Source organism: Castor canadensis, chromosome 3 (assembly GCF_047511655.1).
Source record: "Castor canadensis chromosome 3, mCasCan1.hap1v2, whole genome shotgun sequence".
In the NCBI taxonomy this organism is placed as follows: Eukaryota; Metazoa; Chordata; class Mammalia; order Rodentia; family Castoridae; genus Castor; species Castor canadensis.
The window spans coordinates 6,551,301-6,578,769 of NC_133388.1; the positions used below are offsets into that span (position 1 = coordinate 6,551,301).

The 27,469-nt window shown below is 58.0% G+C and overlaps 1 protein-coding gene across 2 annotated transcripts in view; it reads right to left on the reverse strand.

Moving 5' to 3' along the window:
* Window positions 1–3,412: 3,412 nt before the first annotated feature.
* Kif26a (kinesin family member 26A) overlaps window positions 3,413–27,469 on the reverse strand; it is a 39,120-nt gene continuing 15,063 nt past the window's right edge. For both annotated transcript variants that reach the window (XM_020187183.2, XM_020187181.2), the window contains exons 4-16: window positions 22,836–23,026; window positions 16,393–16,579; window positions 12,413–12,625; window positions 11,715–11,808; window positions 11,114–11,376; window positions 10,832–11,015; window positions 10,534–10,696; window positions 10,151–10,313; window positions 6,531–9,450; window positions 5,516–5,727; window positions 5,377–5,397; window positions 4,947–5,097; window positions 3,413–4,694 (exon numbers count right to left, since the gene is read on the reverse strand). In XM_020187183.2, the coding sequence (XP_020042772.2) occupies window positions 4,513–4,694; window positions 4,947–5,097; window positions 5,377–5,397; window positions 5,516–5,727; window positions 6,531–9,450; window positions 10,151–10,313; window positions 10,534–10,696; window positions 10,832–11,015; window positions 11,114–11,376; window positions 11,715–11,808; window positions 12,413–12,625; window positions 16,393–16,579; window positions 22,836–23,026 (4,944 nt within the window). In that variant the 3' untranslated portion in view covers window positions 3,413–4,512. The remainder of the gene's footprint in view (window positions 4,695–4,946; window positions 5,098–5,376; window positions 5,398–5,515; window positions 5,728–6,530; window positions 9,451–10,150; window positions 10,314–10,533; window positions 10,697–10,831; window positions 11,016–11,113; window positions 11,377–11,714; window positions 11,809–12,412; window positions 12,626–16,392; window positions 16,580–22,835; window positions 23,027–27,469) is intronic.

Consider the following 27,469-nt stretch of genomic DNA (forward strand, 5'->3'; position numbering starts at 1 on the left):
AGCAGGCTCTGTCCCATCTTCAGAATTTCTCTTAAACATAAAATGAAGCTGATTGTAAAAGGACATCTTTTAGGGCCCTTATCTGGACTCCCCAGTCCCCTTGCCCCCTTAATCACAGAGCCTCAGGACCCAGAGGGAGCCCCATGGAGGCTGCTGATGTGACTTTACCACATTTCCCAGGGACAAACAGGTCAGAAGGAGGACAGGCTCCTAGCTGGCCTCAGGGAGACTGAAATCCCAGAGAAATAAGGGACCAAACAGATGGAAAAAGAACTGCAATGCACCATGGACTGGGTTGCAGGAGGCAGCACACTACCTGGCAAGGTCCACTGACCCTATGGCCATCCTCACTGTCACTAGCACCCACCACCATCCCCATTGTCACCACAAAACCCCTGTGTCCCCTCCCCACAGCCATCATGATCATACCCACAGAGAGGTTTACAGGGAATAACTGAAAGCCAAGCACTGGTTCTCAAAATTTCACGCTGCTCCCCTGGCACCCAAAATCCCCACTGGAGCGTCCGTGCCCCTCTGCTCCATGTGAAGACTCTGCATGTGGAGTGCAGGGCCCTGGCTCCTCCTCCTGCTGCTGCCCATCCTTGGAGAAGGGAAGCCCCACATCTGGCAGTGGCCTTCTGAGGGCTACAGGCCTGGCCTGACACCCACAGTTCTCTCTCCTCACTCTGGGACCAAGCAGGGTAGGGCAGCTCCAAGGGCCCCAGCCCTGCAACTCAGCTCCCATCCTGCCTGCCCACCCCCCAGCCCAGCTCTGGCCTTTTCCCAGCTCCTGAGAGCCCCTGCCCCCTCCTCCCCACATGGCCTCCAGCACCAGGGCTGAGGTGGGCAGGGCGAGCAGAACAGGCCTCAACTCGCTGGATGAGTCAGGCGGGCACCTCACCCCAGGGGAGCAGGTGGCCAGGTGCCAGGTTGGCCTCCGAGGCCGTGAGAGCTGGAGCATGAGCTGCATCAAGCCTGTAACTCCACTCAGCCCAGGCAGGCACCCCATGCCCCTTGGCCCCAGGTCCCTGGCCTGGCCTGTCCATCCTCCTTCTGACCATTTACCCTTAACAGCTGGCTGCCCAGAAGCCCCCACTCCGACTCCAAGCTTGCCAGAGCCTGATAGTCCTTAGGAAAGTTCCCCTCTTGCCCTGCAAGCTCCTGAACCACCTCACCTCCAAGGAGAAAGAACATGGAAAGAGGGCTTAGGCAACCTCTGCTCTCCCTGAGCCTCAGCTTCCCCACAAGTTCAATAAGCAGGAGGCACACAGACTCCTTGCAGATGACATTAGATGGGCCACCCTGACTTTGGCTTCAGTCAAAGAGCTGGGTTCTGGGCGGCTGCAGCTTTCCCATCCATAAAATGGGCATACTGGAACTTGTGCTGCTCCCCACAGGGTTCCCAGCCTATAATGACAGGGCTGAGGGCTTTGATGTCCCAGATGAAAGGCCACCCAAGGCTCCCAGGTCAGCCCTAGGATAGTAGGCTCCTTGTCCAGAAAAGCAGGCATTATCTTCCCCAGGCCTGGCCTGGACTGTGGGAGGTGGACTCCATATGGCCAGTCCCCTGTGCCGGCCATCCTCAGCCTGGGCCTGGCCCGTAGGAGACCCCCAGCCAGGACAGGCAGTGAGAATCAGGGCCAGAGATTATGCCAAAAAAACAGGCCCAGTACCCCTCCTGTGACAGACGGATAAGGAGGCAGCTGATGAGTCCTCTGTAGAAGGAAGGGATGTGACGAGCACATAGCCCACATAGCCCAGGTGGCACAGGACAGTACATGCTGGGAGCCAGAGCCCAGAACCTAAATGCAGACCAGGGGCTCCCTGGCAGGTTTCCCCAAGCCCTAAGTGCCCCTGCCTGGACCCAGCACTGCCCTGTTTTTGAGAACAGCACCTCTGCACAGGTCAGCATGGGAGCCAGTCCATAAAACCATGGACGGGTGGGCTTGTCTCACCTCTCACCTCTCTCCACCATATCCTGCCTGAACCCCCACCTCCCCACCCCCAGCTAAGCCCACAGCAACTTGGATTAACACTTGGCTGGTTAAAAATAACCTGGCCATTCCCAGATGTCTGCACTGTTAGAGACACATCTGGCCTCAGAGCAGCAGAGGAGTCCTGGGGTTGGAGTCCCCACCTTCCCACAGGCATGTGACCCCACCCCAAGGAACTGGGGGCCCATTTGCTGCTGCAATAGTGTGGACGGCCTTCCTTGCATGGGCAGCCACATGGAGGACAGGCTGTCTTTGGGCTATCAGCAAGGGTCTAAGCAGGAGGCATTCTGCAAACTGCTGAGTGCAGTCTGCCTCTCCCCAGCCAGAGCCCTCTGTAGAAGACTCTGTCATTCCTTTGTTCATTCATTCACTTTCTTCAGCTAGTGCCCCCCCTCCGCACCAGGGCCCAGAGGGGCCCAGCCTTGTGCCATGTGTGGATGTGACGATGAGTCAGACTCTACCCCACCCAAGGGCCCCACTGAGACTGAGATATGCAGAGACCACACAAGGTGTGACATGCACAGTGGAGGGGGCCCAGACAGCAGGGCCACCAAGGAGGGGCCCCCACATTCACTGCCTGGAGCCAAGGAAGGGGCACCTAGCTGAGCAGGCCCTGGAGGAGGGGTCCCAGGCATGGGGGCTGCAAAGACTCAGATGCTAGGAGGGACCGGGATATGTGAGGTACATGCACCAGAGCCCATAAGGTGGGGTACAGCATGTAGGGGGTCGCTAGGGCCAGGACCAAGGCTTAAGTAACAAGCAGAGCAGTCTGAGGCCAGCAAGAAGTTGCTGGATGAGGTGGGAGTCCAGATACAGCCTTCACAGGCCTATAAGGGGACACTGAGATGGAGACAAATAAATAGGTTTTGGGTGGGGGTGGGGCTGGGGGTGGGGAAGCAAACTGATTCAGCCAGGGGACACACTGAGTATGAGACCAGAAGGCAGCCCAAGCCATGGCCAAGGAGGCCTATGTCACGGGAGGCAGAAACTCAGGGAGCTCAAAGGGCACTGGATCACAGGGTTCTGGGGAGCCCGGCAAGCGACCTTGTGGGAGGAACTGAACAGAAAAGCAGGCAGGGGACAAAGGACCGAAACCAAGGCCCTCCTAAGGGCTACTGTCACCTGCCTTTACTTCCCCAGATAACAAAACCCAGTGGGATGCCAGCACAAAAAAGGCTGTTTCCCAACTAGCCCAGCTGGCAAGCCTGGCTCCCCAAACAGCCTTGAGATCTCATGATCAGGGCAGGGGGCCTGGCGTGAGGAAATGAAGGTCCGAATACCACCCTGCATGGTGGCCCCTACAGGCGCTGGCACAGCAACCTGAAGCCTGTACCCCTCCAATGTTTTGCTGCCCCACCTTCCCAACCCAGAAATCCTCAGAAAGTTGCACAGCAGGGGCACCCAGTGAATTCAGAGCCATTTGAACAATCAATGCATCTTTTATTCACAAATAAAAACTGTAGCAAGATGTTATCTATACATTTGTACAAAGGTCTGGACACCCTATAAAATGCGCAATGGTCAGAAAACACGAACCTGCCGTGTGGGGCACATCGTGTGGGGAAGCAGGCTCACCCCTCATCTGCATTTGAAAAGAAGCACCTCCCAAGGATCCCCACCCTGCCTAGGGTGCCCCCCAAGAAAGAGCCTGCCTCCTACAGCTGCCAAGAGCCCGGCCCCAGGAACGCCTTCCGTAGAAAACCATAAAAATGTAGATCATTTGTCTTCAAATTCCCACTGCAAATCCCATGTTTATAGGCAAAATGATACAAAAATAGGAACCTAACTAACAGAACTTTTACAAAAGCCACACCTCATCTTTGTTGGTGGGGTTTGTTTTGTTGTGTTTTTTGCTTGTGGTTTTGGTAAGAATTCCTGCCGTGGAAGAAGGCATTGTGTGCCCTGGCTCAGGCCTCACTCAAAGCCCTTGGTGTCCTCGGAACAGAGCAGGGTCCTCAGGGAAGGGAGAGGACTGAGGTCAGCTATCCCCACTGAGAAGACCCAGCTGCTGCAGACCGCTAATGCCAGATCTGCCAAGAGGAAACCACTAGAAAGGAAAAGCAATCCTGATCCTTAAAGCCGGTGAGCGCAGGGCTGTCCTGCTACACAAAACTGCTTAGTTGCAAGGAAGGCAAGATGGGATACAAACACCTGGCTCCAGCCCCGGCCAGAGCGGTCACAGCCGCCTGAGCCATGGGTCCAATCACACGTCTGCTGGTGTCTTGAGTCTGTAGCACCAAATGCGAAAAGAAGAAAGTCCAACAACTCAAGGTTAAAGGCACTTGCGTGGCTGTCTGGGTGGCGACAGTCTTCCGGTCTCCGTGCACTCACTTGTTCCGTCTATGGCCAGCCGGCCCTCCCCTCCCCATGCTCCATCTCCTCTGAAACCCCTGGTCCTCACAGAACCCCCCACCCTCTGCATCTTCATCCCTCTAAGATCCACCACATCCTCGCTCTCTCCCACATCCCCACCTCACACCCCTGCACATTCCCTCCCGTGCTCAGTCAGTGCCCTGCCTCAAACATCCACCTCTTGTGGCCCCGGTACAGCAGCAGTGGCGGCAACACCAATATCGAAGCAGGTGACCATCATGACGTGGGCCTTGCACAGGTTCACGCACTGCTCCAAGGCAGCTGTGGCTCTCTCCAGGGCCACCAGGTACTCAGCAGACTCAGGCTCCAGCTCTGGGTCCACCTCGACTGAGGAGAGGCAGGACAGGGTTAAGACAGAGGCCAGGCTCCCTGGATCCCCAGGATAGGCATCTAGGCCTCTCAGAGCCTTCCTTCACAACACCTGTTGCATGACTGCAGCTGGATGGCAAAGGTGGGAGGGGGTGGGGACACACAGCACAGCAAATGGGGAGCCAGGGCAGGACCTAGGGTCTGGGGTCACGCTCATGCTGGTGTCTGGGGGTCCCACTGCTCCAGCAGTGGCGGGCGTGGGGCACTCACACTGATCCAGCCAGCGGCCAGGCTCCACCATCAGACGGCCCTGGGTCTCAGCTAGCTCCTCACAGAGGTGGTCACGTTTGGCCTGCACTTCCCGCAGCCGCTGCTGCCTGCGCTCGGCCAGCCGCACCTTGGAGTTGACACATACCAGGGCCTAATAGCAGGGGACAAAAGAGGGTGGGCTCAGACATGGAGGGCAAGGGCACCCACTAGTGGGCTAGGGGCTCTCTCCCCGGGGACTCACAGCACCCCAGTGGCGAAGGGCCTCCCCCAACCCTCTAGGCCTGTGCGTATGCGTACATGGTGGTGCCTACAAGGTGAAAAGACGCCAGGAGCTCCTAGATCTTGGGCCCAACTCAGCAGAGACAATGGTGGTGGTCTCAAGATCCCCTCTAGCCGCCCTCTTCCCCAGAGGCTATCAGGGGCCACCTACCTTCTCCAGATCCTGGGAGGGCTGTAGAAAAGAGAAGGTAAGGTCTGAGGGTTGCCTGGCCACACCCCCAGGAGCCTGAAGAGCCCTCTCTGCCACCCCAGGGCTCACAGCCTCCAGCCCAGCCCAGCCCACCACAGACCCTGATCTGGTCCGGGTCCTCCCGCAGAGGCAGGCGGTGCCGCTGTAGGCGCTCCACGTCATCGATTTCATACACCTTGATCTCAAAGGGCTCCTTCAGAGAGCCGGCTAGAGGTGGAGGCAGGTCCACCCACTGTCCAGGGAGGCTGGGCTTTCGGCCCAGTGCAGTAGCATCAGGCAGTGGGGCTGGTATTAGTCGTCGCCGCTGCAGACCTGGAATGAGAATGGGGTACTGGGTGAGCAGAGCCCAGAACCCACCCCAGTCCCAGCCAGTGGACAGCCATGCCAACTGCCCAGACAGAGGCAACCCTCCGACACTGTAACTGCTCACTACTCTTCAATTCACACCCTCCTTACCCCACTGTCCCCAAATAGGGAGAGGTCCACACTGCTGTCCCCCAGAGCAGCACCAGTAAGGGCTACCAGGCAGGTGGGACACTCATCAGTGAGAACCCTGCCTAGAGTCCAATGCCTAGCTCAAAATCCAAGTCCTTGCCCAGCTTCCCAGGGCCCTAGCTGGATGTCCTGTGGCTCTACCTGGGACCACCCTCTGGGGCAGCATGAAGACGAGAGAAGGGTATGCACTGGGTGTAATTATAAACTATACAGGATTGTGCACATCTACACTCTAAACAGCCCCATGTATTTATAAACTGTCAGAGGACAGTATATGCATCTGGGATCTGTGAAACCCTGCAGATTTGTAAACTAGCGGGCCATACCCCTCTGTCCACTGAAAAACCCTAGGCATGCTCATAAACCATCAGGGCTATGCACACCTGGCATCCACAAAGATTGTGCCAGGGACCTCACAGGGTGTGATGTGCCATGGTGGAGGGGCCACACCTGGAGTCACAGAAGAGGTACCCGAGAGGCTGGACACTAGTCCCAGGTATGGGCTGAATTTGACCCAGTTGCAGGGAAAGTCAGAGTCCACAGCAGCCTGGGGTGGCAGAGCGCACCTGTCAAGCATCTCCTAGCTCCTCAGACTTTAGAGAGTCAGCACCAGCACCTACCTGTGGCCCTCTTCTTGGGGGACTTGAGGCTGCGTGAGCGGGCGCCTGGGGAGGCGGCCCCACTCTCGCTCATGGAGTCAGGAGCCGAGGATGCACTGCCGGTAGCCTCACTGTCCCGCATCATGCTCTCATAGCCACTGCTCCCGCCACTGTGATAGAAGAGCGCGGTGCGGCCCATGGCAGGCGGGAGTTCCCCACTCAGCACACTGCTATTATCACTGCCGTGGCCACTGCTGTAGCGTTGGGGCCGCCTTGGGGCCGTCACCTTGCTGTAGGGGGAGGGCAGGGAGGGGCCCGCGGGCAGCTGCTCCTCAGCCACGTTCACGCCGCTGTCATTGCCACTGTCTGAGTCAGCCGAGCCCCACGAGGGGACACTTCTGCCAGAAGCCCCACTGGCCGCCAGCTCATGGACGCGGCTATGGGCAGCCCGGAGTGCCTGCTTGGTGCCCATAATGGTGCCCCGGCCAGTCTTGGCCCCAGCACCAGACACAGCCCGTGGGGCTGACCGGGGACCTGACACAGGGCCACCAGGAGTCCTACCTGACACAGGGGCCAGTGGCTTTACTGAAGCACCCAGAGCCCGAGTCCCACCAGCCACTAGGCTACGGCCCTTGGCCCCACCAGCTGGAGGCTTGGGAGCCCCCATACCCTTAGCTGGGCTGCTCCTACAGGCAGGGGTGGGCCCAGGTGTGGGACTGGCAGGTGGCACACCCAATCTGGGCACAGCCCGGGGTGGCCGGGGGCCTTCCCTGCTCTTGCTGCTGTGTGCCAGCCCCTCGTACCGCTCCAGGGACGTGTGGCCAGTGGGGCGGGGTGCCACCTCCATCTTGCCAGCTCGGACCTTCAAGCTGGATGTGGCCTTGGGAACAGAGTGGTCAGCCCGGCCACTGGGCCTGACTTCTTCCTCGCCTCGGAAAACAGCAGCAGTCCCAGCCCGGGTCGGGCCCAAGGCCTGGGAGGGGGCCAGGGCCGGGCTGCTCTGCTCTAGACTGGACTTGCGCACAGGTGGAGCTGGAGGGGCTGCCCCACTGGGCCTTGGGAAAAAGCCCCCCTTGGGAGCCACACTCTTCTTGCTGCTAAGGGAGGCCTTCAAGCTGCCTGAGCAAATCACTGCTTCAGCCAAAGTGTCCCCACCAGATGCAGTAATTGTGGTTACCCCCAGTGTGGTGGCACCCCTCCTCAACGGTGGAATCCGAGCCACAGCCTCTGGCCTGCGGGCCACCCTGGCTGCCACCTCACATCCATCCACCACCCTCTGGGCACAGGCCAGCATTGCCTGTACCTCAGGCAGCCGGGGGGAGCCTGGAGTCGGACTGGGAGCACTGCTAGCAGAGGCTACTGGCAGCATGTCACCATCATCTACCCGGAGCAGCCAGGGGTCCTCGCAAGGGCCTCCGGGGCTAAGTGGACCCCGGCCCAAGCGAGCACAGCCTGGGCGGCTGGCTGTTGTAGTCCTGGATTTCCGGGGCAGGCTAGAGTGGATGGTCTGGGCTACAGCTGCTCCCTGCAGGGACCCCACCCAGGGCTCCATGCCAGGTCGGGTCAGGGTTGCTGCAGATGCTTCCCTGGAATGAGGCCTCCCAGTTGGGCCAGGACTGTCAGGCCGACCATGCTCCCATGACCTGAGGTTGCTATCCTCCAGAGAGCTTCCCTGGGCAGGAGGCTCTGGGGGGCCAGGCCCTGCTGTAGAATCAGGGCTGAAGGGAATCTGTGGCTCAGGACTATGGCTAACGGCTGTACAGACGCTGACCTTGCTGAGCCAGGAGCCGATGGATGAGCCAGGACTGCCACCAGCCCAGGCTGCCCCATCCAGGGGCTCCCCAGGGCCACATGGGCCCTCGGGGACCTGGGAGGTGTAGGCATCAAACTCGTCATTGATGCTGCTGATGATGCTGACTGGTCGTGAGCCAGAAGCCAGGGCCTGCAGGGAGCAGTCACTACCAAAGCTGGTCAGGCTGGAGGGCCGTGTGGCCCCTGCGAGCCCCCCCAGGGGCAGCTCCTCCACCACTGTGAACACCAGCTCGTCCTCGCCATTCAGCTCCACAGGCTGCTGCAAGGTCACTGTGGTGGTCAGCAGGCCCCGTTCCAGACAGCGGCCACTAGCAGATGGGCAGGGGCAGGCTGCATCTGAAAGCAGCGGGGGCCGGCCCACCTGTCCACTCATGCCCACTGGCGGCGTCCGCACCACACTGTCAGTTCCCCCTCCCCCAGGCTCCACAGGGGCTCCTCTAGCTTCCAACTGCCGAGGTGGTGGAGGGGCCGGGCTAGGCAGTGGCCTTCTGCCTCCACCACCTGTGGCCTTGTCCAGGATGGGCAGCTGAGGCCGGGTGCTACTGTCTGCTCTCTGGTCAACCTGGGCGCTGATTTTGGAGGGATCAGGGGCACCCTGGTGGATGTCTGGTCCAGAGCTGCCTCGAGGGGTGCTAGTGGCCACTGGGGGGCCCACAGCCTTCCTGGGGGATACAGACTCAGGTGGCGAGGGCTTCCTGCCCCCTCTAGCGGGGCTGGCCTGAGCTGCATCAGAGTCACCCAGGAGTCCCAGGGGTCCCTCACTGCCATCGATGCACTCCAGTCGCTCCTGCAGCTCTGCAAAGGTGCTACAACGAAAATGGTCGGCATCCCGTGGGCCCTCAGAGGGCCGGCGGCGGCTCAGGGCAGGAATGATGGGCACAAAGTCAGGTGGACCCTCATTATCAGTGAGATCCCGGTCTGACAGTGCTGCCCCTCCAGGTCCCACGTAGATGACCGTATCACAGGACTGCTCACTGCTGGATGAGTAGTCAGGGTCACCAGGCAAACTAGGAGCTGGGCGGTCGCGGTCCGGGGCCATGGTACGTGGGTGGAAGGGCCGCAGGTGTGGGGGGCGGCGGGCTCGGCCTTCCTCACAGGAGCTCTCCCCACCCGAGGAACTGGATGCATACTGGGGACAGCAAGGCAGACCGCATGAATGGACCCACCTTGGCCTGCACCTGGCCCCCACTCTCATTTCACCTCCTTTTCCCTGCCCTGCCTCAACAGTACGATACTGTGCTCAAGTGACAAAAATGATGGTGTGGTCACTAAGGTCACTAAGCAAAGCCTGCCCAGTGCTGGGTACTGCCCCACAAGTCGTAGGCACAGAACGCAAGTATAGTTTCCTGGCAGCAAACATCACTGATGGTGTCACACGGAGGAAGAAACTCAGACAGGTGATAGCTATCCCCACAGTTACAGCCCCCAGGGAAAACCTAGCATTCAGAACCATGATGGGGTCTGGCCCCAGAACACTCCAAAGCCCACCCTTGTGCCCAAGTGAAATGTGCCTAGAAGTCCCCTCAGGGATGGTGCCCATGTCCCATGTGCTCCAGGCCCTGGTGCTAGAGCCAGGCAACCTCACACCCCACTGCAAGCAGCTATCCCCCTGCCCGATGCCTCAGGGATTTGGGGCTTGGCTCCCTTTTCCCTATAGGCAGGGTCATGAGGCTACAGCCCCATGACTCAGGGACATACAGGAGACCCACTGGAGGCTGGGTCCCCCATCCCAGGCCCACCTATCATCCCCTCCCCCACATGCCTTATAGGCCTGCAGAGGACCCGGAGGCCTGGGGGCCCACGGTTGGGCATCAGGAGCTGGAGCCCACCTTGGCCTTCTTCTTGCGTAGGCGCTGGATACGGGCAGCAAGCTGCACGGTGCTAAGTGTCTCAGCATGGTGGGCCGGCGCGTCTGAGACATGGGCAATCATGGTGGTACGACAGCTGGTGGCAGCCAGAGACTCCTGCAGCAGCATTGTGAGTCTGTGGTCCCTGGGAGCCGAGGGGAGGCTGTGAGAGTGGGAGGCTGGGGGTGGGGTAGGACAGCTTCTCCCTGGACTGGGGCTTTGCCTGGAGCCTCAGGACTTCCCTAGTATTCACCTCTGCCCCGTCCTCTGGCCACGCACTGAGGCCCCCAGAAGCACTGGACATAAATGTGGCCAGTTCCCCAGTGGCCACCCTGGCTGGTGCTTGCCCACGGGCCCACACTCACCTATAGGGCACGTGCTTGGCCCCATTGACCAGGGCCAAGATAACGCTGCCCAGGGCTGACAGGGACAGACACAGGGGTCCTCCAGCAGCCTCCGTGCCCCTGCTGGGCGTCGCCTCACAGCTGCCCAGGTCAATCAAGTGCAGGCGGCTCCGGCCTCCAGACACTGAAACCACAGTGCAGGCAGGTGCTGAGCCAGTCCAGGTGCCCTGCTCCACAGCCCCACCCCAGGTAGGCAGGAGCCCTTGGGGGATGCCTCTGGGCACAGAAAGATCCCTGGGTGGATCTCAGATGCACCTACTTCCTCCCTGGCCGCACTTCTCCACGCGGTACTGGTAGACATGCAGCGTGAAGAGCATGTGGGAGTTGTGCCGGGTGTCCTCCCCACAACCGGCACGGCTGGTGCTGCGGGCAGCCAGGGCTGCGTCAAGGTACAAGGCCGCCTTCTCCGCGGTGGGTGCCCGCAGCTCGCTCTGGTTCTGGAGCTGTGGGAGAGGCGAAGGTGACAGCTCCCTTAGAGGCGTAGGGCCAAGAGTGCAAATCCCCACCGCCACCCTGTGGCTCGATCACGGTGTTGGTGTACCTGTGCCCCACACACGGGGTCCTCTCTCAGGTACACGCCTGGAGACTGAGTGTCCTGGAGGCTGCCAGAGGCCACCTCAGCCAGCAGGTCCCGCAGGTTCTGGTCCTGGCCGCACACCTCCACGGCCGAGACTCGGATGGAGAAGCGTGTGCCAGTCCTTTCCTTGCGTTCGTCAACGAGCCTGAAGAGCCAGGAGATGGCACAGGGCACGACTCCCAGGCTCTGGGGTGAGCTGTCCTTCCCAATCATGGTGTATGACTTGCCTGGGGTGACACACAGGAACATGAGGGCCACACCTGCTTCCCATGAGAAGCCCTCGGAGCCTGGTCACACTTGAAATCATCTCCCAGGCAATGCCCAGGGTCCTCAGGGCCAACCTGGGGCCACTTAGAACTCAGGGGCCTCCCTCCATTCATTCCAGGGCCTCTGCCCTTCAGCTCTGCAGACTTCAATCTCCCCAAAAGACCTCCCACCTCAAACACCCACGTGGAGAACTGTCCTCCTTACCCACCCAGGGCCAGACTCAGCGATGGCATCGCCAAACATGGAGGGGGGTGCAGCAGAGTGTATCTAGGGTGTGAGGGGTGAGGGAAGTGCTTACCAAGGCTCGTGTGGCCAAAGGAAAAAATGCAGCCATCGGCCCCGCCAACGACACACTGCAGCACATCGGCCACGGTGCCCGAGCAGACCTCAGCCTGCATAGAGACCCCGGGGTCAGGCAGGTGCCAAAACCAAGGGGCCATGGCCACTACCTTCCACCACGTATGTGAACTAGAGACTTGTCTGTCTGTCCTTGTCACATAGACGTCCAACCCACAGGACGGCTGAGCTGGCAGATACAGGGCCAAGGATTCAGAGCTCTGCTATATGCACAGAGGAGGCACAGGACACACACGAATGGCACACGGAGACACACAGCACACTCAACTTGCACTGTCCAGACACGCTGCAGACCCCACAGAGCACAAAGGTGCTATTGCCAGCACGGACACACGCCCAGGACACACATAGCTATGCTCGGTGAGCACAGTGCACACACAGCACAGCATCCAGATAAACAAGCTTCTGAGAATTGTGGGTTCCAAAATTCCCAGCATTCCCCAGACACTTGGCCTGAAGATGCGGGCAGGAGCTGGGGAAACAACCAAGGCTCCTGCCCACAGGAGGATCCACAGGAGGGAAACCTCAGCAAACATAGCGGGCAGCTGGGCCCTTTCTCTCTCCTCACTAAGCAGAGCCCAGACCTGACCCCATCATCCTGGCAGCAGCCCCAAACCCCAGGCACTCCACCAACCGTACCTGCTCTGAGTCTTGGGGGAAAACAGCATCAAAGGCAAACATCTTGGGGACAGCTGCAGTGGCAGCATGCCGTAGCCCTGCACTGCCAGGAGGCCCAGCAGCCGGGTCGTAGAGGGTCACCTGCTTCTTCCGAGGGTCCACCTTCAGGAAGGACGCAGACTCGGCTGAGCGCTGGGCCCCCTGTGCCGGCCAGATGCGGAGCATGACCTTCACCTGGGTGGGGGTGGGGGGACAGGCAGAAGCAGGCATCTGAGCACCACCCACCACCCAGCTGGCCGCTAATTATAGGACAGGAGGAGCCATGCGCAAGTCAGGACAACGGATCAGGCCTCAGCACAGGCACCCCATGCCACAGGAATGCGGACGGAGCAGATCCTGTATGAGGTCAGCGGGGCAGGGAGAAAATGAAGCTGAGGGCGGTGTGACGCTCCTGGGTACATGGCCAGGCAGCAGTGCAGGGGCAGGGGAGGCAGATAACTCATGGGCAGGAGGCTCCAGACACCTGGTGAGCACAGGTCTGTTCAGGTCCTGCAAAGCAGTTCTCTCTACTAAAACAAGAAGGAGCACATCCTTGCATCCCCAGACATCTCTCATCCCCAAGTATTACCAGCCCCAGGCCAAAGTCCTTCAGGCCCAAGGGCAGCTCAGGGAGAAAGCAGGTGCATCTGTGGATGAACAAGTGAACAAATGCGCAGAGGGCAAAGGACCTCAGAGGGCCTGGAGACCCCGGGGAGAAATCCCTGCAGCTTGCTGCTTCTAACCCAAGTTGGCTCAGGAAACCAAAGTCACAGCGCCCTGTGGCATGGCAGGACTGGGGCCAGCAGAAAAACAGAGAAATCCCATCGGAACAAATCCTATCCAAGAAAAGATGTCCAATGTGGCTTGGGGAAAACTGAAGCTGATGGCGGGGGGGGGGTGGGCAGAGGGAACAGAGAGGTAGGGTAGGGTGAGGGTAGCCCTGAGCTCCCAAAGTCTAGCAGGTGACCAGTCAGCCTGGGCTATGGCAGCATGGATGGCATGTCTTCAAAGTACAGAACAGATCCCCAAATGTGCACTGTGCACAAACCACCAGCCCCTCAGAGAGTATGGGACAGGGCGACATGATGCCAGAGTCCAAAGCGAGCTGTACTGCAAACAACTTGAGACCTGCGTGGAGAGATAACCCAGAGAGGTACACCTCCAGAGCCAATCTGAGTTAGGGCTCCTCGGAGCCAGGCACCAGCTGTACTTTCACTGGAGGATGCCACAGTCCCTCTCCAATGAAATCTCTGACTTCTTCCACATTGGTGTAAGTCAAATTACCCAAGAATCATTTCAGAGCCAATATTTTTCAAGGGTTTAATTGTAAGTGACAGGTACATAACACTGCAAAATTGGTTTAGCACAGAGAGCTCCTGAGTGGAGCCTGAGTGTCCCATCCTCTGGGGAGGCCCAAGGAAACCCTTGGCTATTGTACTACTCAGAACCTGCGCTCCATCAGGCGAGAGAATCGATTCTTTTATTCCCCGACACGAAAAAAACTATTTCATTTCCAAGCGCAGCTGCAAAGCAGACAAAAATGTACGCTTCCTGGTAATTTTGGCAATTTTTTTCCAGCGTGAACTACTCCCCACTTCAGGAGCCAAATGGGTTCTGAAGATGTGAGAGAATTCCCAGTGGGGAGGAGAGGCCTGAAGAAGCTACAGTTTGGCTCTCAACATCTCCTCAAGCACAGACACTAATCCCAAATTGACCTGCAGCCAGGCAGGGAGGGGACAGAGCAGGGACACCGACGTCCAGCCTGCCCCCCACTGCCCACATTCATTGTCTGCATCCAGAAAACCCTTTATTACCTCTGGGGAAATGATAGGGTCTTCCACGAGACAAGTGCATCAAGTCTCCCCCCAAATGTGCAGATATCACAAAGCCCAGCTGAATAACTATCTGCCCGGGAGGGGAAAAACACATTTTGCATTAAAAAAACAAAACAAAACAAAAAAAACGCTTCAAGCTCCACAAAGGTAGCCCAGGCTGGTGAGGGGGGAGGGGCACTGCTCAGCACCCACCAAGAAAGGGATGTCTTCTTTAATACCACAATGATGAATTATCTTAAGTAGCACATTAATGTCAGAAATTGAATATAATCTAACTTCTTTTCTGTGACAATATTAAATGCCTTTCAGGAGGCATTTCTGACTATGTGACATTAGTGCTAATAACACCCCAGCCAGGCACGGAGGTAGGATAGGGGACATGGGGGGGTGGGGGTAGAAGACTGGTTGCAGGGGTTCCTTGTCTCTGGGAAAGTGCTGAGTAGTCCAGAGTCACCAGAAATAAGGTTGAAGCTCCCCTCCTTGCAGGAACACTTGGTCCCACCTCCTCCTGAGGCCAGACCCTCACCCAAGTGTTGCCCCAGGAGGAGGCAGGAGCTTGCTGAACCCCCAAATAATATAGTGGCAGCAAGGACAGTTGCAATCTTGTGCAGCAATGTCCAGAAAGGAGCCTCTAACTCCTTAACTTGCCAGCTCTGGGGGAGACACTGTCCCCATAACCACAATACTCCCTCTGCCAGACAAAGCCAGGTGAAGTGGCCAGACTACTCAGGGGCAAGATGGAGAGCTGAGCTGGAAATACATCTGCCTTCCTTCCCTGCTACCCTAGCCCTGTACCCACCCACACAGCCACAGCAATGGTACCCTGGCCCTTGTGACCTGCCTGCCTGTACTGTGGCTATTGCAAGTGGACCACTGAGGCACACAGGCCAGCCAGGCGTGGGCCCACCTGCCTTCCAGTAACTGGACGGGGCTGATGCCACCAGCCTTGCCTCGAAGGGACCTGCTGGACACAGCCTGCTTGCAGGGCAGGAGCAGACAAGGGCTGGCAGGCAGGGGCACTCAGGAGCATGAGCCCTCTCTTCTCTGTGCCCCCAGCAGTGCAGGGCACAGAGGCAGACAGGCCTGCCTGCCACCCCAGCACCCTCAGCATCCTGAGACACAGGCAGGCAGAGGACTTCACCAGGCAGCAAGAAGCCACCTTGCCCTAGCTCTGGGCTGAGCAGCTAGACAAAATCAACAGCTCCAAGACAGACCTTTGCAGAATGGCCCCATCAGGCCCCAAAGACAGCCAACCACCTAGCCACCCCCCGATCCACCTCCCACGCACACACATATAGCAGATGTGGTGACCTGGGGCTGAAAGTGGAATTGTTCAGATCCATATAGTTGGAAGGAACCCCAGAAGTGGGGAGCTCACTAGGCAAACTACTCCTTAGCCTGGCCACACCCCTGCAGTCCACAATGGACACACACATGGTTCACATGCCAACCTTGGGCACATGGCTGGTCCACCCACATGACTCCACCCCATAGGCCAAAAGGCCTGTGCTGACCACCAGGTGAGGGACTGGCCAAGAGGCCAGGGAAACCACTCGGGGTGCACACACAGGCCTACACTGCAGTTGTGAGTCCCCCACCTTCATGGGTGCAGAGCCCACCTCACCCAGGCAATTACAATTACTGCTATGCAGGACCCCCTGGGGTCTGGGGTACAGGTACTTCTCTAAGCCTCCTAGAGGGGAAGCAATCCACAGAACTCCTGGAGGAAGGACACCAGCCTGTCCATCACCACCTGGAACCCTTGCCCTCTCCAGTCCTCATCTGAAATCCATCTGGACATGTGACATGGAAGAGCTAAGGGGTCCCCCCCCCGAGCAACATTTAATGGAGATGAGGAAAGAAGGGGCTCCCTGGATCAGACCCCACCCCCAGCCCCCAGGAACACCAGCACATGCATGGGGACCCCTGATTACACACTGCCACCCACCACTTCCCAAGTCACAGGTCCTCAGTCTCCCAAGGCCCCTCTACCCCCTTATACAAGTTCCCCATCTGTATCCCTGTTCAGTCCTGGAGAGGGGAGTGGGGCCCCTCCATCTCCCACACCTTCTCAGATAGCCCTGACCTCCCCACTCCCACGGCCACCTGACCTAGGGCTGTGTATACCTTTCCAAAGCCTCCGGGGTTGTCCTTGGCCTTGGCAGCCCTGAGCAGGCAGGGGGGTGCCGGGGGTGGCCACAGCTGCAGGATGCCACTGAAGTCAGTGGGATATGTAGAGGTACCACGGGTGGCAGGGGCAGGTGGTGGGTGGTGCTTCTTGCGCTTGGAAGCCAGGCTGAGCTTCTGGGCAGCCCTGGGGGGTGAGGGGAGAAGAGGCAGGGTGCTCAGTATATAGCTGTCCCTGTCACTGTGTCAGTGTCCATGAACCACCCAGTCACACCTCAAACCCCATCAGCCATGTGGGGGGGGGGATGCTCACAGGAAACAGTCAGAAATGTGGTTACACAGCCCAAGTTCTGTCTCTCCAAGAGAGGTCCAGGTCTGGGGTCACAGCCACAGTTCCTCCCCGGCAGCTCTGCCCAGCACACAGGCCAGACCAGGTGACAGAGAGTTCAGGCAGACAGAACTGCACCCCAAGCCTCTGTGCTCGGCACTGAAGGCATCAACTTTATTCCAGACCCTGCAGCTGCTGTCAGTGACAGGACTTCAAGAGCCCAGGCTGCAGCAGACACATAGATGGAAGGATTAGGGCATGTCAACTTAGCATCCCCATGCCTCAGTTTCTCCTGGAGGGTCTTGGGTGTGACCCCAACGAGCTAATACATTCTAGGCACTCAGCACAGTGTCCATACAGAAGGAGCTCATTAATGCGGCTCTCATGACCACTGTGCCCTGGTTCACAGGGCAGAAACTGGCCCACTCCTTCTCATACACCAAAGTCTGACAAGTATACCACACACCTGCACAGGGAGACATCTCCATGGTCAACTCTGTACCTGTTCCTGCTGGTCCCTGAGTCAGGCCTCCCTGTAGCCTCCAATCTTTCCCCCAGAGCCCCCTGCTCCTCCCTGCTCCTGGACACCCAGGATTGCTTGACTCTGCACTCCCCCTCCCCCCTCAAACATAGGTGACCCAGTGCAACACCAATGTGAACACACTCACTGGTGACCCTAGCCAAGCCCATCTCCCCATGCCTGTCACCACCTTCCAACAGCGGAGCCCCTGGTGGGGGGCAGGTGGCCAGGACAAGAGGCTACAGACCAGCTCCTGACAGCACCTGGCAGCTTCCCTTCCCAACCCAGCCTGTCCCAGCCATCCCCTGAATCCAGACTCCATCTCCTCCAGCCCCTTGGTCCTCTCAGGTCCATTTTGTCCTCCTGAGAGGTACCCCATGTGGAAGGCCCACATCCTCTACTGCACCTCCCACCTCGGGGAGATTCACGGCCAGCCAGCGTTTTGGTAACTCCTCTCATCTTTAATAGGAGTTGTCTTTTAAGAGGCCCCGGGGACAACTTCCTCCTAGTGAGGTGTCATCATGGAAAATAAAAGTAATCTACGACACATAGCAGAGTTCTTAATGGAGCCTCAGCGGCACCCGTGCACCAGGCAGGGCTGAAGTGGGGAGTGGAGGACCCACGCCCAGGAAGAATCCTGGACCTTGGGATGTGGTTTCTTTGGCCATGGGCTGGAGGTGGTGATGGCATCTGTGCCCTGGGGGCCTAGGTCATGGGTATCTAAGGTCCTCTGACCACACGTCTCCAGCATTTACCTCCTCATTTGCCTGAGCCAACATGTTAGCAAACCTCACCCTGCAGGGAAGCATTCCTCGGCCCTGTTTGCCAAGCAGCAGGCCCAAGGGCAAGAGGTCAGGATAAGAAGGGACCCTGAGACACATTCAAGCTGCACCACTGTGGAGGCTGGGCCTAGGTGGTATGGCCCCAGGACTGTGGAGGTCAGTGGCAGGAAGAGTTGTGATGCCCATCAGGTGGACAGCAATGTGAGCAGCATCAGCTCCAGGGCTCTTCCTGCCTCCCACAGTCCCAGTCTTGGCATCCCTTCCTGGATCCCAACCCGCCCTAACCACTTGGGTCACCCTGCAGCTTACCCAACAGCTTCTGTAGGAAGAAGCCAGAGCCCCACCTCTGAGGACATTAGCCATTAGCCTCTCCAGGCAAGATGCAGACAGGGAAACTCCACCACCCACTTGCCAGGCACTCCCCAGGGCTGGGACTCAACAGGGAGGGTTGTGCTGATCATGGGGACAGAGGGAGTAGGGGAGAGAGGAAGGATGGAAGCCTCTGCAGGTGTTGCTGGTATGTTCAGGCCTACCTGGGCAGGGAGGGGCCCAGGAACCCCTGTGCATGACAAAGGGCTCTAAGAGTTATTTTCTCACTTGCAAATGGGTACCGTGGTACCTGTTCCCAGGACTTCAGAAAGTGGCAGTGCAGGGGTGCTGCCCAGCACCAGGCCCTTGATGGAAGGTGTGGGCTCCTCAAGTGACAGCACTGGTCAGCAGACAGCCATGGATGTGACCAAGGCACCCTGAGTCACTCCTCACCCCTCACTGGCTCCTTGCCCCCAGGCCCTTCCCTAGGTCAGTGGGGTCAGGGCTCAAACCCAGAGCATAAGGGGTAGCACCCTCCCTCTAAGTCTCAAAGGGACATGAAAGCCATCAGGGGACCACAGGTTGCTAGGAGAGGCATAGAGTGTTGGGACGGGAGGAAGAAGTGGAACTAATTCAAGGTGGCTTTCATCTGTCGGCCACTGTCGAGGCCACCCACAGAGTGCCCCTTGGAAGCCCTCTCAGGAGCTGTACCTTGCTTACCTCCTGGACAGGCTGAGCAACCTGAGGTCTGCAGCCCTAGGAGTTTGCAAGGTTATGGCCAGGTGTCTCCACCCCACTGTCTGACCTAACTCAAGGAACCCCTCCTCCATCCCCCATCAGCTGCAAGAATCTGGGAGATGACAGCCACTCTCCAGCCCGCCCAGCCCTCGGGCACCTGGTTTTATGGGCTCATCTCACTGGGTATGACTCATAGTACGTCACTGTGCCACCAAAGCCCCAGGATGGGCACTTTCTCCTTTGATGAAATTCAGGCCCCAATGAAACTGAGACAAACACCAGTCAGCACCATCAACACCCAACCTGGCAATGGAACCTCAGCTTGCAGGGATCTTGGGGTTCCAGGGGCCAGGCCCCCAGCCTTGTGGAAGTACAAGCCTGGCTTCTGAACAGCAAGGGGGAACATGGGCCTCACCAAGGCTAAGTGATGGCATGTGGCCATGCCCAGGACCAACAAGGCCCTACAGTGGGAAGTGTGGGCAAGTCCCAGAGCCGCACCTGCACTGCAGCCTTTGTCCTTAGGATACTTCCTTCCAGGAAACCTGGCCTCAGCCCAAGCTGGACTAGTCCTCGAGTCTCCTGCTACCACAGGAACCACTGAGACTATGATGTATGCAGCTGAGCCCCGCTGCAGGGCTCTGAAGGAGACACTAGCCAAGCCAGGTTGAGCTCACAGTGGAAGCCCGGCACACACCTGTGAGCAAGGGCATGAATGAGCAGGTGCATGAGCGCCAATGTCATCTGCTTCCTTGAAGCCATCAAACATCTCACACAATCCCAGAGCCCCCTCCTGGGCTCGCCAACTCTGTTCTGCAATTCATGAGAACAGAAAGAAAAGTATTTTGGCTTTTTACAAAGAAAACTCACCTCCTCCAAACAAGAGGTAATTTATAAACAGCTGGCTTTATGATAAGACCCTTAGATATGAAAAGATAGACTGGAACTTGGCCTGTTCCCATGGGAGGTAGTTCTGGCCAATCCAGAGCTTCCAGACCCGGTTGTAAGGGGCTGGTGGGCCAGGCCAGGCCACACTCCCACTCTCCATCACCAATCAGGGACTTAGGACCAGCATCGGGGGACCTTGGCTGGGTGCTGTGGGGGCTGCTAAAAGAGCCTAGCACCTAGCTGGAGGCAGCTGCTGCCTAAAGCCTCCCAGGCCTGCATGCTGACACCCTGCATGTTACCTGAAATCCTCACCTGCAGGCTGTAAGCAGGTGAAACTCCTCTGTAGAGCACTCAGGCCCTGGAGCCCCAGCTCAAGCTCATGAGGCTCTGCACTAGTCCATCCTGTCCCTGCATCTCTACCCAGTCTGAAGCAGACACCAGGGGCTCCACAGAGGCCACACGGTGGATCTTCAGAGACCTGTGAGTACAGCAGGGTGTCCCTATGCCAGAAGGAAACCCCATGGCTCTCCCTACCATTAACCTGCCTGGAAGATGTCTCCCCCAGCAAATCTCCTGACACCTAAATTCCCAGTCCCAGAGATGACCCATCCCAAGGGCAGAAGGGCAGGTGGGCAGCACTAACAGAAGCATCTCAGAGGGAAGGCTGCAGACTGGCAGGGATGCGGCACTCCCAGAGCAGCAGAGAAGGACACGGTTAGGCAGGAGAGGGAGGGCTAAAAGCATGGGCGTGAAGGTCGTCGCAGCCTTTGGAGAAAACTCATCACCAAAGCCCTGCCTACACAACCTGTCCTCAGATTTCTTGCTGAGGCTGTGGTGACCAGATCCAAACTACCCAGGCCTCAGCCCTGCCTGTGCCTGGCAGGTATTAAGGAAACCCTGGGCTGTTGGGGGACCACACTGCCCCTCAGCTTCCCCATGTAAAGATGCGTACAGAGGTGGCTGTGGTATCTGGGAAGGCCAGAGTCTGGCACCGACCTAGGGTGGAGGCGCTCAGAGAGCGGCAGAGCCCAGACTCACCCAAACTCCTGACCCCACCCTGTTCCTGCCATGTGGCAAATGCACCTGCCAGACTCCTACTACACCCTTGAAGTCCACCCTGGTGGTTCACAGCACCAGGGTCAGCTCCTCCCCTCCAGGTCCTATGTGAGGGTGGAGGTGAGAACACAGAATACACTGTCAGCACGTGCCCCGGGGCAGGTGGTCAAAGTTTCATTGTCTCTTGGTGAACTCTAGACAAGCCCTTTCCACTCTGAGCTGAGCAGCTCCCCCATCCACCACACACAAAGCCAGGAGCTGTGGCAGTGTCTCAAAACACCCTCTGATAAAGGGCCACCGACACTGACCCCAGCCCATGGCCCTCCTGCTGGGACAAGTGCCCGAGGAGACACCCACTCCAATTCGACCCACGACCGGCCACCTACTGAGGAAACTGCTGTAATTCAGGGTATCTAACAGGCTGGAAGTAATGGCAGCCGGCAGTGCTCCCCTCTCGGGAAGCCCGCTTCTCACCCCCAGCCCTAAGTGCTTGTTTCTTTGTTTCTATGGTAACTGCCCAAGGTCAGCTCGCTGGCGGGCAGGAGCAGCTCCAGCCTGGGCTGAGACAAAAGGAAGCCTGCGCCTGCTCTGCCAGGACTGCTGGGCTCCAGGGTGCTAATAAGCCAGAGTGGGGGGCCAACAGCGGCCCGCCCACCTCAGTGACAAGACCCCTCCTCAGGCACCAGGGGCCTCAGCACCAGGCGGCAGAGTGGCTCCTAGACTCAGGACCAATGGCGATGGAAGGTCTTTCTTTTCAAAAGCATTAATCATTTCAAATCCTCCCGCCAGCACCACCAGAAGGAGCATGGCGGCCTCATCAACCACAGAAGCCCAAGGCAGAGGCACTTGAAATCAGCGCTAAGCAGGACAGAGATGTGGCTACCTTGCCTGCCCTTACACCCCAGGCACCACCCTGACTGCCACTGTCACATGGGTTGGGGGGGGCTCCTGAGAAGGCTGGAAAAACCCCCTCCCAGGGGATCCCGGCCAGGCTCTCTGTGCCTAATTGGGGTGGCAGCTGAGGCCACAGCAGCCACAGGAGGGAGAACAGCACAGCATGGCAGCGTGTTCATCAGCCAGAGCAACAATGCCCTAATCATATGCCCCAGCACTCCCCCATCAGGACACGCAGTCCCCATCCCCGTCCCCTGTCCCCCCACCCCCCACCACCAGCGCTGATAAAGCGCCCTCCTCACTGGCTGGCTGCCGGTGTGATTCATGGACAAGCTTATCAGTACCAGAGCGGGCTGCTAATGGGACAGTGACCCACAGCTGGGCTGCCATTACCACTCATTACCACGATGACATCCTGTAATTCTCGTACCTCAGGCCACCAGGATAAGGATAAAACTGGGGCTTTGGGGCTGTAGAACCCAGGGCTGTGCCTTGGGCTGAGACCAGGGCCTGCTCCCCAACAGCCAGGGTAGGGGAAGACCCCGCTCTCACACACCACCCACCTTTAAGTGCACCACTCCCGCTGTCCAACAACCACATCCAACCACACATGTCCCCAGGACCTGATGCCTACAGGCTCAGCTCAGGGCTAGGCAAACCAAGGGTGCAAACCAAGGGTCCAGTCACTCCTAGGTACCTGAGCTCTAGGCCTGGGACAGGGACCCATGTCCCAGGGAGGCCTTGTCCTCTCAGGGTGTCCTGAGAAGCCAGCCAGGTTGTCAGCTGAACTACTGAGCCACTAGTACCCACAGACCTCCCTGGAATGGTTCACAGGCCATCAGGGGTCAGGAGCCGAGGTCTCTGAGGGGCTCTGTTCCCAGACACAACGCCCCATCCACTCTGCTACACAAAGGGCCCCAGGAGTACATACCTAATAAAGAAAGAGGCTGCAGCCGATGGGCCTGTGGAACCTCCAGTCGAGGTGCCTGGGGCTGGGGTGACCAGGGCTGCTGTGCAGGCTGCCCCACGACCCCATGCCTTGGACACGCCATCAGGGCCTGGTATAGGGGGGCCATCTCGGACCGTATCTGCCACGGCCACAGCAGCCACAGCCGCCTCAGCCTATAAAGAAGAAAGTCCACATGAGAAGCAGGCTGGTGAGCAAAGAGATACCCAGTGCCCCATGCCTGAGCATTCCAAAGCCTAGCACCCCAGGATCCTGCCTGTGTGGCTGTAAAGGTCCCAGAAATCAGGGCTGGGAAACAGACCCAGAAGAGAAGGCCTGGGCTCCAAGGCAAGTCACATCCCCAGCTCAAGGACGTGACAGGTCTACCCCAGGAGGGACCCATGGAGGCAAAGGGGAACCTGCCAGGTCCTGACTTTCCAGAAGTACAATGACCACAGAGGTCAGACGATAGACACCCCATGTCCTCTCAGCCCTGGGCCACCTGGGAGCACTAGAAGGCTTTTACTCAGACAAGAAACCACAATAAATATTTGGCACAGCACTAATTGCCCCACACATGATAATGTATGATGGTCCCATCGTCTGAAACACTGCTCTGGCATTTCCAACTAATTAGCTAAAATAAATTCCAGAAAGTGAGACGGCCCCAAAATGAAGCACAGCTGTAATTAAGTGCTCCCCAGGACGGCTTCCGCATAGGACATGTCTACACCCCAAGCTCCAGACCCAGACGAACCTGCTCTAGGGAGTGGATACAACTCCGGGCAGGGCAGGACAGGCAGCCTGTCCCCTTCTCCCAAAGGCCTGCTGCCCTCCAGGACATCAGCTCCACTGGGCCCCGAGTAGGGGGTCAACATCCCTGCACAAGTGCCCTGTGTTCAGGCTGGAGAGGGCTGGAGACCCCAAGCTGAGAGGATATGGGCCCAGTCTGGTAACCTGGGCTGAAGATCCCAGCGTCCTGGAGTCTCCCAAGGGACACAGACCAGAGGCCAGGCAGAACAAGCCACCCAGGACTGGAAGGCTCATGCCAAGAGGCCCTGCCATCAAAGGAAAGCAGCCCTCCTCACCACGAGGGAGGGCCTCACCCTGCCCAGCCCATGGCCAACACTGGCTTCCAGTTTTGGGACACAAAGCAGAACCATGTCCATGGAAGTCCACAGAGAGCCCAAGCCTTACACCAGTGGAAACTCAGCCCTCCTGGCCCCTGGGACAGTGGCCACTCCCCAGGGCTTAAAGAGGAACAGTCAGTAGCAGAAAAAGGCAAACCTGGAGCAGAAAGGTGAACCTGGAACAGTTCAACAGGCATTGTGCCAGCAGACCATGGCTAGCAGTCTGCAGGGCAGGAACTCATACACTCCCTCAGAACCAAGCCTGAGCCAGGCACTGGTGGCTCACACCTATAATCCTAGCTACTCAGGAGGCACAGATTAGGAGGATCGCAGTTTTAAGCCAGCTCAAGCAAATAGTTTGGGACACCCTATCTCAAAAAAAAAAAAAAAAAAGGGCTGGAGTGGTTCAAGGCGTAGACCCTTAGTCCAAACCCCAGTACCACACACACACACACACACACACACACACACACACAACCCAGCCTCCCAGCCTGGCCAGTCTCCTCCTTCAAGCAACTCCCTCACCTCAAATGTGAATTCTTTACTATCAATTAATATGTTTCCCTTTGAAAGATCTGAACTCCTTCGCTAAGCAAAGTAGCATAGGAAAGAAATAATTTTAAAGCTACAGCAATGGCTGCTGTGGCCTGAGCCCCTCAGAGCAAAGCTGGGCTTGAGTGAGTACCACTGGGCACAGTGGCCAGCAACATAGAACCAGGACAAGTGGAGGGACACTTGTCATAGATCCCCTGGCACCTACAGCTGGCTCTGACCAGAATATAATGGCACCACTAAGGCACCCGGGCCCAGTGTCCCAGTCCAAGCCCAATAACACTATGACACCCAGCCAGCCTGCTGGACACAGGACTAAGTCTTGGAGGGCCACAGCAAAGTCACAGCTGTTTCCCCTGGCCCCACACAGCCCCTCCACCCACTCCCACTGGGCCAAGCCACCCCCCTGGCATTGCTGGCAGCATCTCCACCTCTAGCCAGATGTCCAGCCCACCAGGATGGTATATGCCTGTGCGGCTGAACCTCCCCACACTGACCTGTCTTGGGAATCCCGCACACGACTTGGCTCCACCATCCCACGAGCTGCCGTGACACGGCTCCGTCCACCTGGACGGCCACTGCCAACTCCTGCCAGAAGCAGAGCCCAGGCATGCGAAAAGAAGCCGTCCCAAAGCAAGAGCCAGAGAGGAAAGGGGGCCGGCAAGAAGGGAGACCACAACACGGAGCGGGGAGGGGAGAGGAGATGGGGTGGGCACCAAACAGAAAGCATGATGGAGGCACACAGCAGCAACAGAAGGAAAAGCAAGGAGAAAGGAGAGCGTGAGGCCAGCGCCAGCCGAGGCACGGCCTGTGGGGCACCCACGTCTGCTCACAGTGGTCCTCCCACACACATGGACTCTGCTGGACCTGCTACATAGGAGTCTCTTAACACCAGCCAGCAGAGGCTGGCAGCTAGAGCCCAGCAGCCTCCCTGGGCTGACCTTCATGGAACACCAAGGTTCTTTGGAACAGTTTAGGAAACACCATACTAGCCCATCTCTTAGCAGCCCTCTAGGCTTGGTCTCCACACCTGTAAGATTCTGGAACATGAAGGACAGAATCCCCTGGCAATCTCCCCATAAACACCCACTGGGTGTTACCGTAGGGTTAGGGGGCTGCCGAGGTGGAGGAGGATCAGGTCTAAACTGCAGTGGCCACCTCACCTTTGCACAGGGGTTGGCAGCTCTGGAGCATTAGATAAGCCAACTCACTGGCCCATGAAGTTCTGACCTCCTCATCCAGAGGCCTCCAAGGCCTGGCAGTCCTATCCCTATTAACCTGCCCAGTCACAGAGGCCTCCCTTGGAGGAAAAGATCATCCTGCTATCCCCACTGTGTGGGTGTGTACACCAAGCCTGCACAGGGCACCAGCAATGAATGGGTCAGGGAGCATCACAGAGAACCAAGCCCAAGCCCAGCACAGCTCCTCCACTCCCCAGTGCCCAGCCAGCCCCTGTGGTTGCGTGGATACCCAACCCACTCCAGGGCTCACGGTAGGAGGCAAGCAAGCAGGAGCTCCAGACTGGTTCTCCCCAACCATCACAGATGGTGGGAAACCCTGGTTCATTGAGGCCTCCCTCCAGGCAGTCACTGTTAATCTACTATGGCCTCTGCCAAGAGATGAGTGCAGGTTGCTTTGGCCTCCAAGAAGGCCCCTGCCCAAGGACACTCAGCACCGCTGGTGTCAAGGGACAGCATGTTCTGGACCCTAGTGGTCCCCAGGGAGCAGGCCAGGGCAGGTGACTGAGGGTGGCCCATGGCCACTGCACACTGCCCAGAATGTCAGGGCAGGTAGAGTGGGGACAGGGCCCTGAGCCCAGCTCCAGTGGGCAGCTCTCCTCCTCCACAGTGACAGAATTGCCTCCATCTGACATTCTGGAAAGAATGGCCAGGCCAGGCTTCAGAGCTCCACGACAAAGTGTGGACACACTCAGGAGGTGGAACAGCCTGGAAAAGGCCCCTCTGTGCTCATGAACATGACGTGGGTGGGCCATGGGGCTGGTTATAACCATGCTAGCCAAGGGCTGATCCATCTGGACTCAAGCAACAGCAAGATCCAGGGCAGTCACCAGGGCAGGCTCCTAGCCATCGCAACCAAAATGTTCCAGGCCCTGCCTGTCTATAGCTCCAGTAGATCTCAAAGCCCTGGCCACCCTCCTCCCTCTCCAAAGATGAAGCCTTCTGGCCAGATCTGGCCCCTCTTCTACAGTCTCCACTGATGGCCTCAGTCACAATAAAGTGCCCACCAGGCCTGGGCTGCTCTCTCTACTCCACATCTCAAGACTGAGGGGCTACAGCCTGCCAGAGGCACCTGTCAAGATCAGTCTACCTGCCCAGAAACAATCCCATTCCGCCTAGGGCCTGCTGTGACACAGACTCACAGTGTGGACCCTCCAGAAGTATTTAATCCTAGACCATACCAGGCAGTATTTTATCACTCTGGGGCCACCTCTAGTGATCAGTGTACTGGTTGGGGGGACATTACCTCATCTGAATCCTAAAGTTCTATTTATGGTTCTAATAATCTCTCTATTGATTGTCAAGACTGTTCTCTAATTATAAATCCATTCCTGCCTACCCTGAACAAAATCAATGTGCACATAAAACAAGGAGTGGGTGCCTTAACTGCCCACATTTTATGGCATGCTGGCTGCCAGCACGGCTGCCCTGCCAGAGACCAGTGACCCTCCCCTCCCCTGTGCCCCACCACCATCACCACATCAAGGCACAGAGATGGCCAATGTTCACCTCACTCAATTTCCAGCAGTCAGACATACAGGCTTCAGCTGTAGGCATCCAGGCCAGGATGACAGGATGACAGGGGTAGTGAGGGAACCCATGGGTCAGCTTCTTAGGTCTTGGCCCTTGGGACCCAGCTCAATGCCCTCCTCCAGGAGCCAGTTACCTAAGCGGGAGATGGTACCCAAGACACATCTCC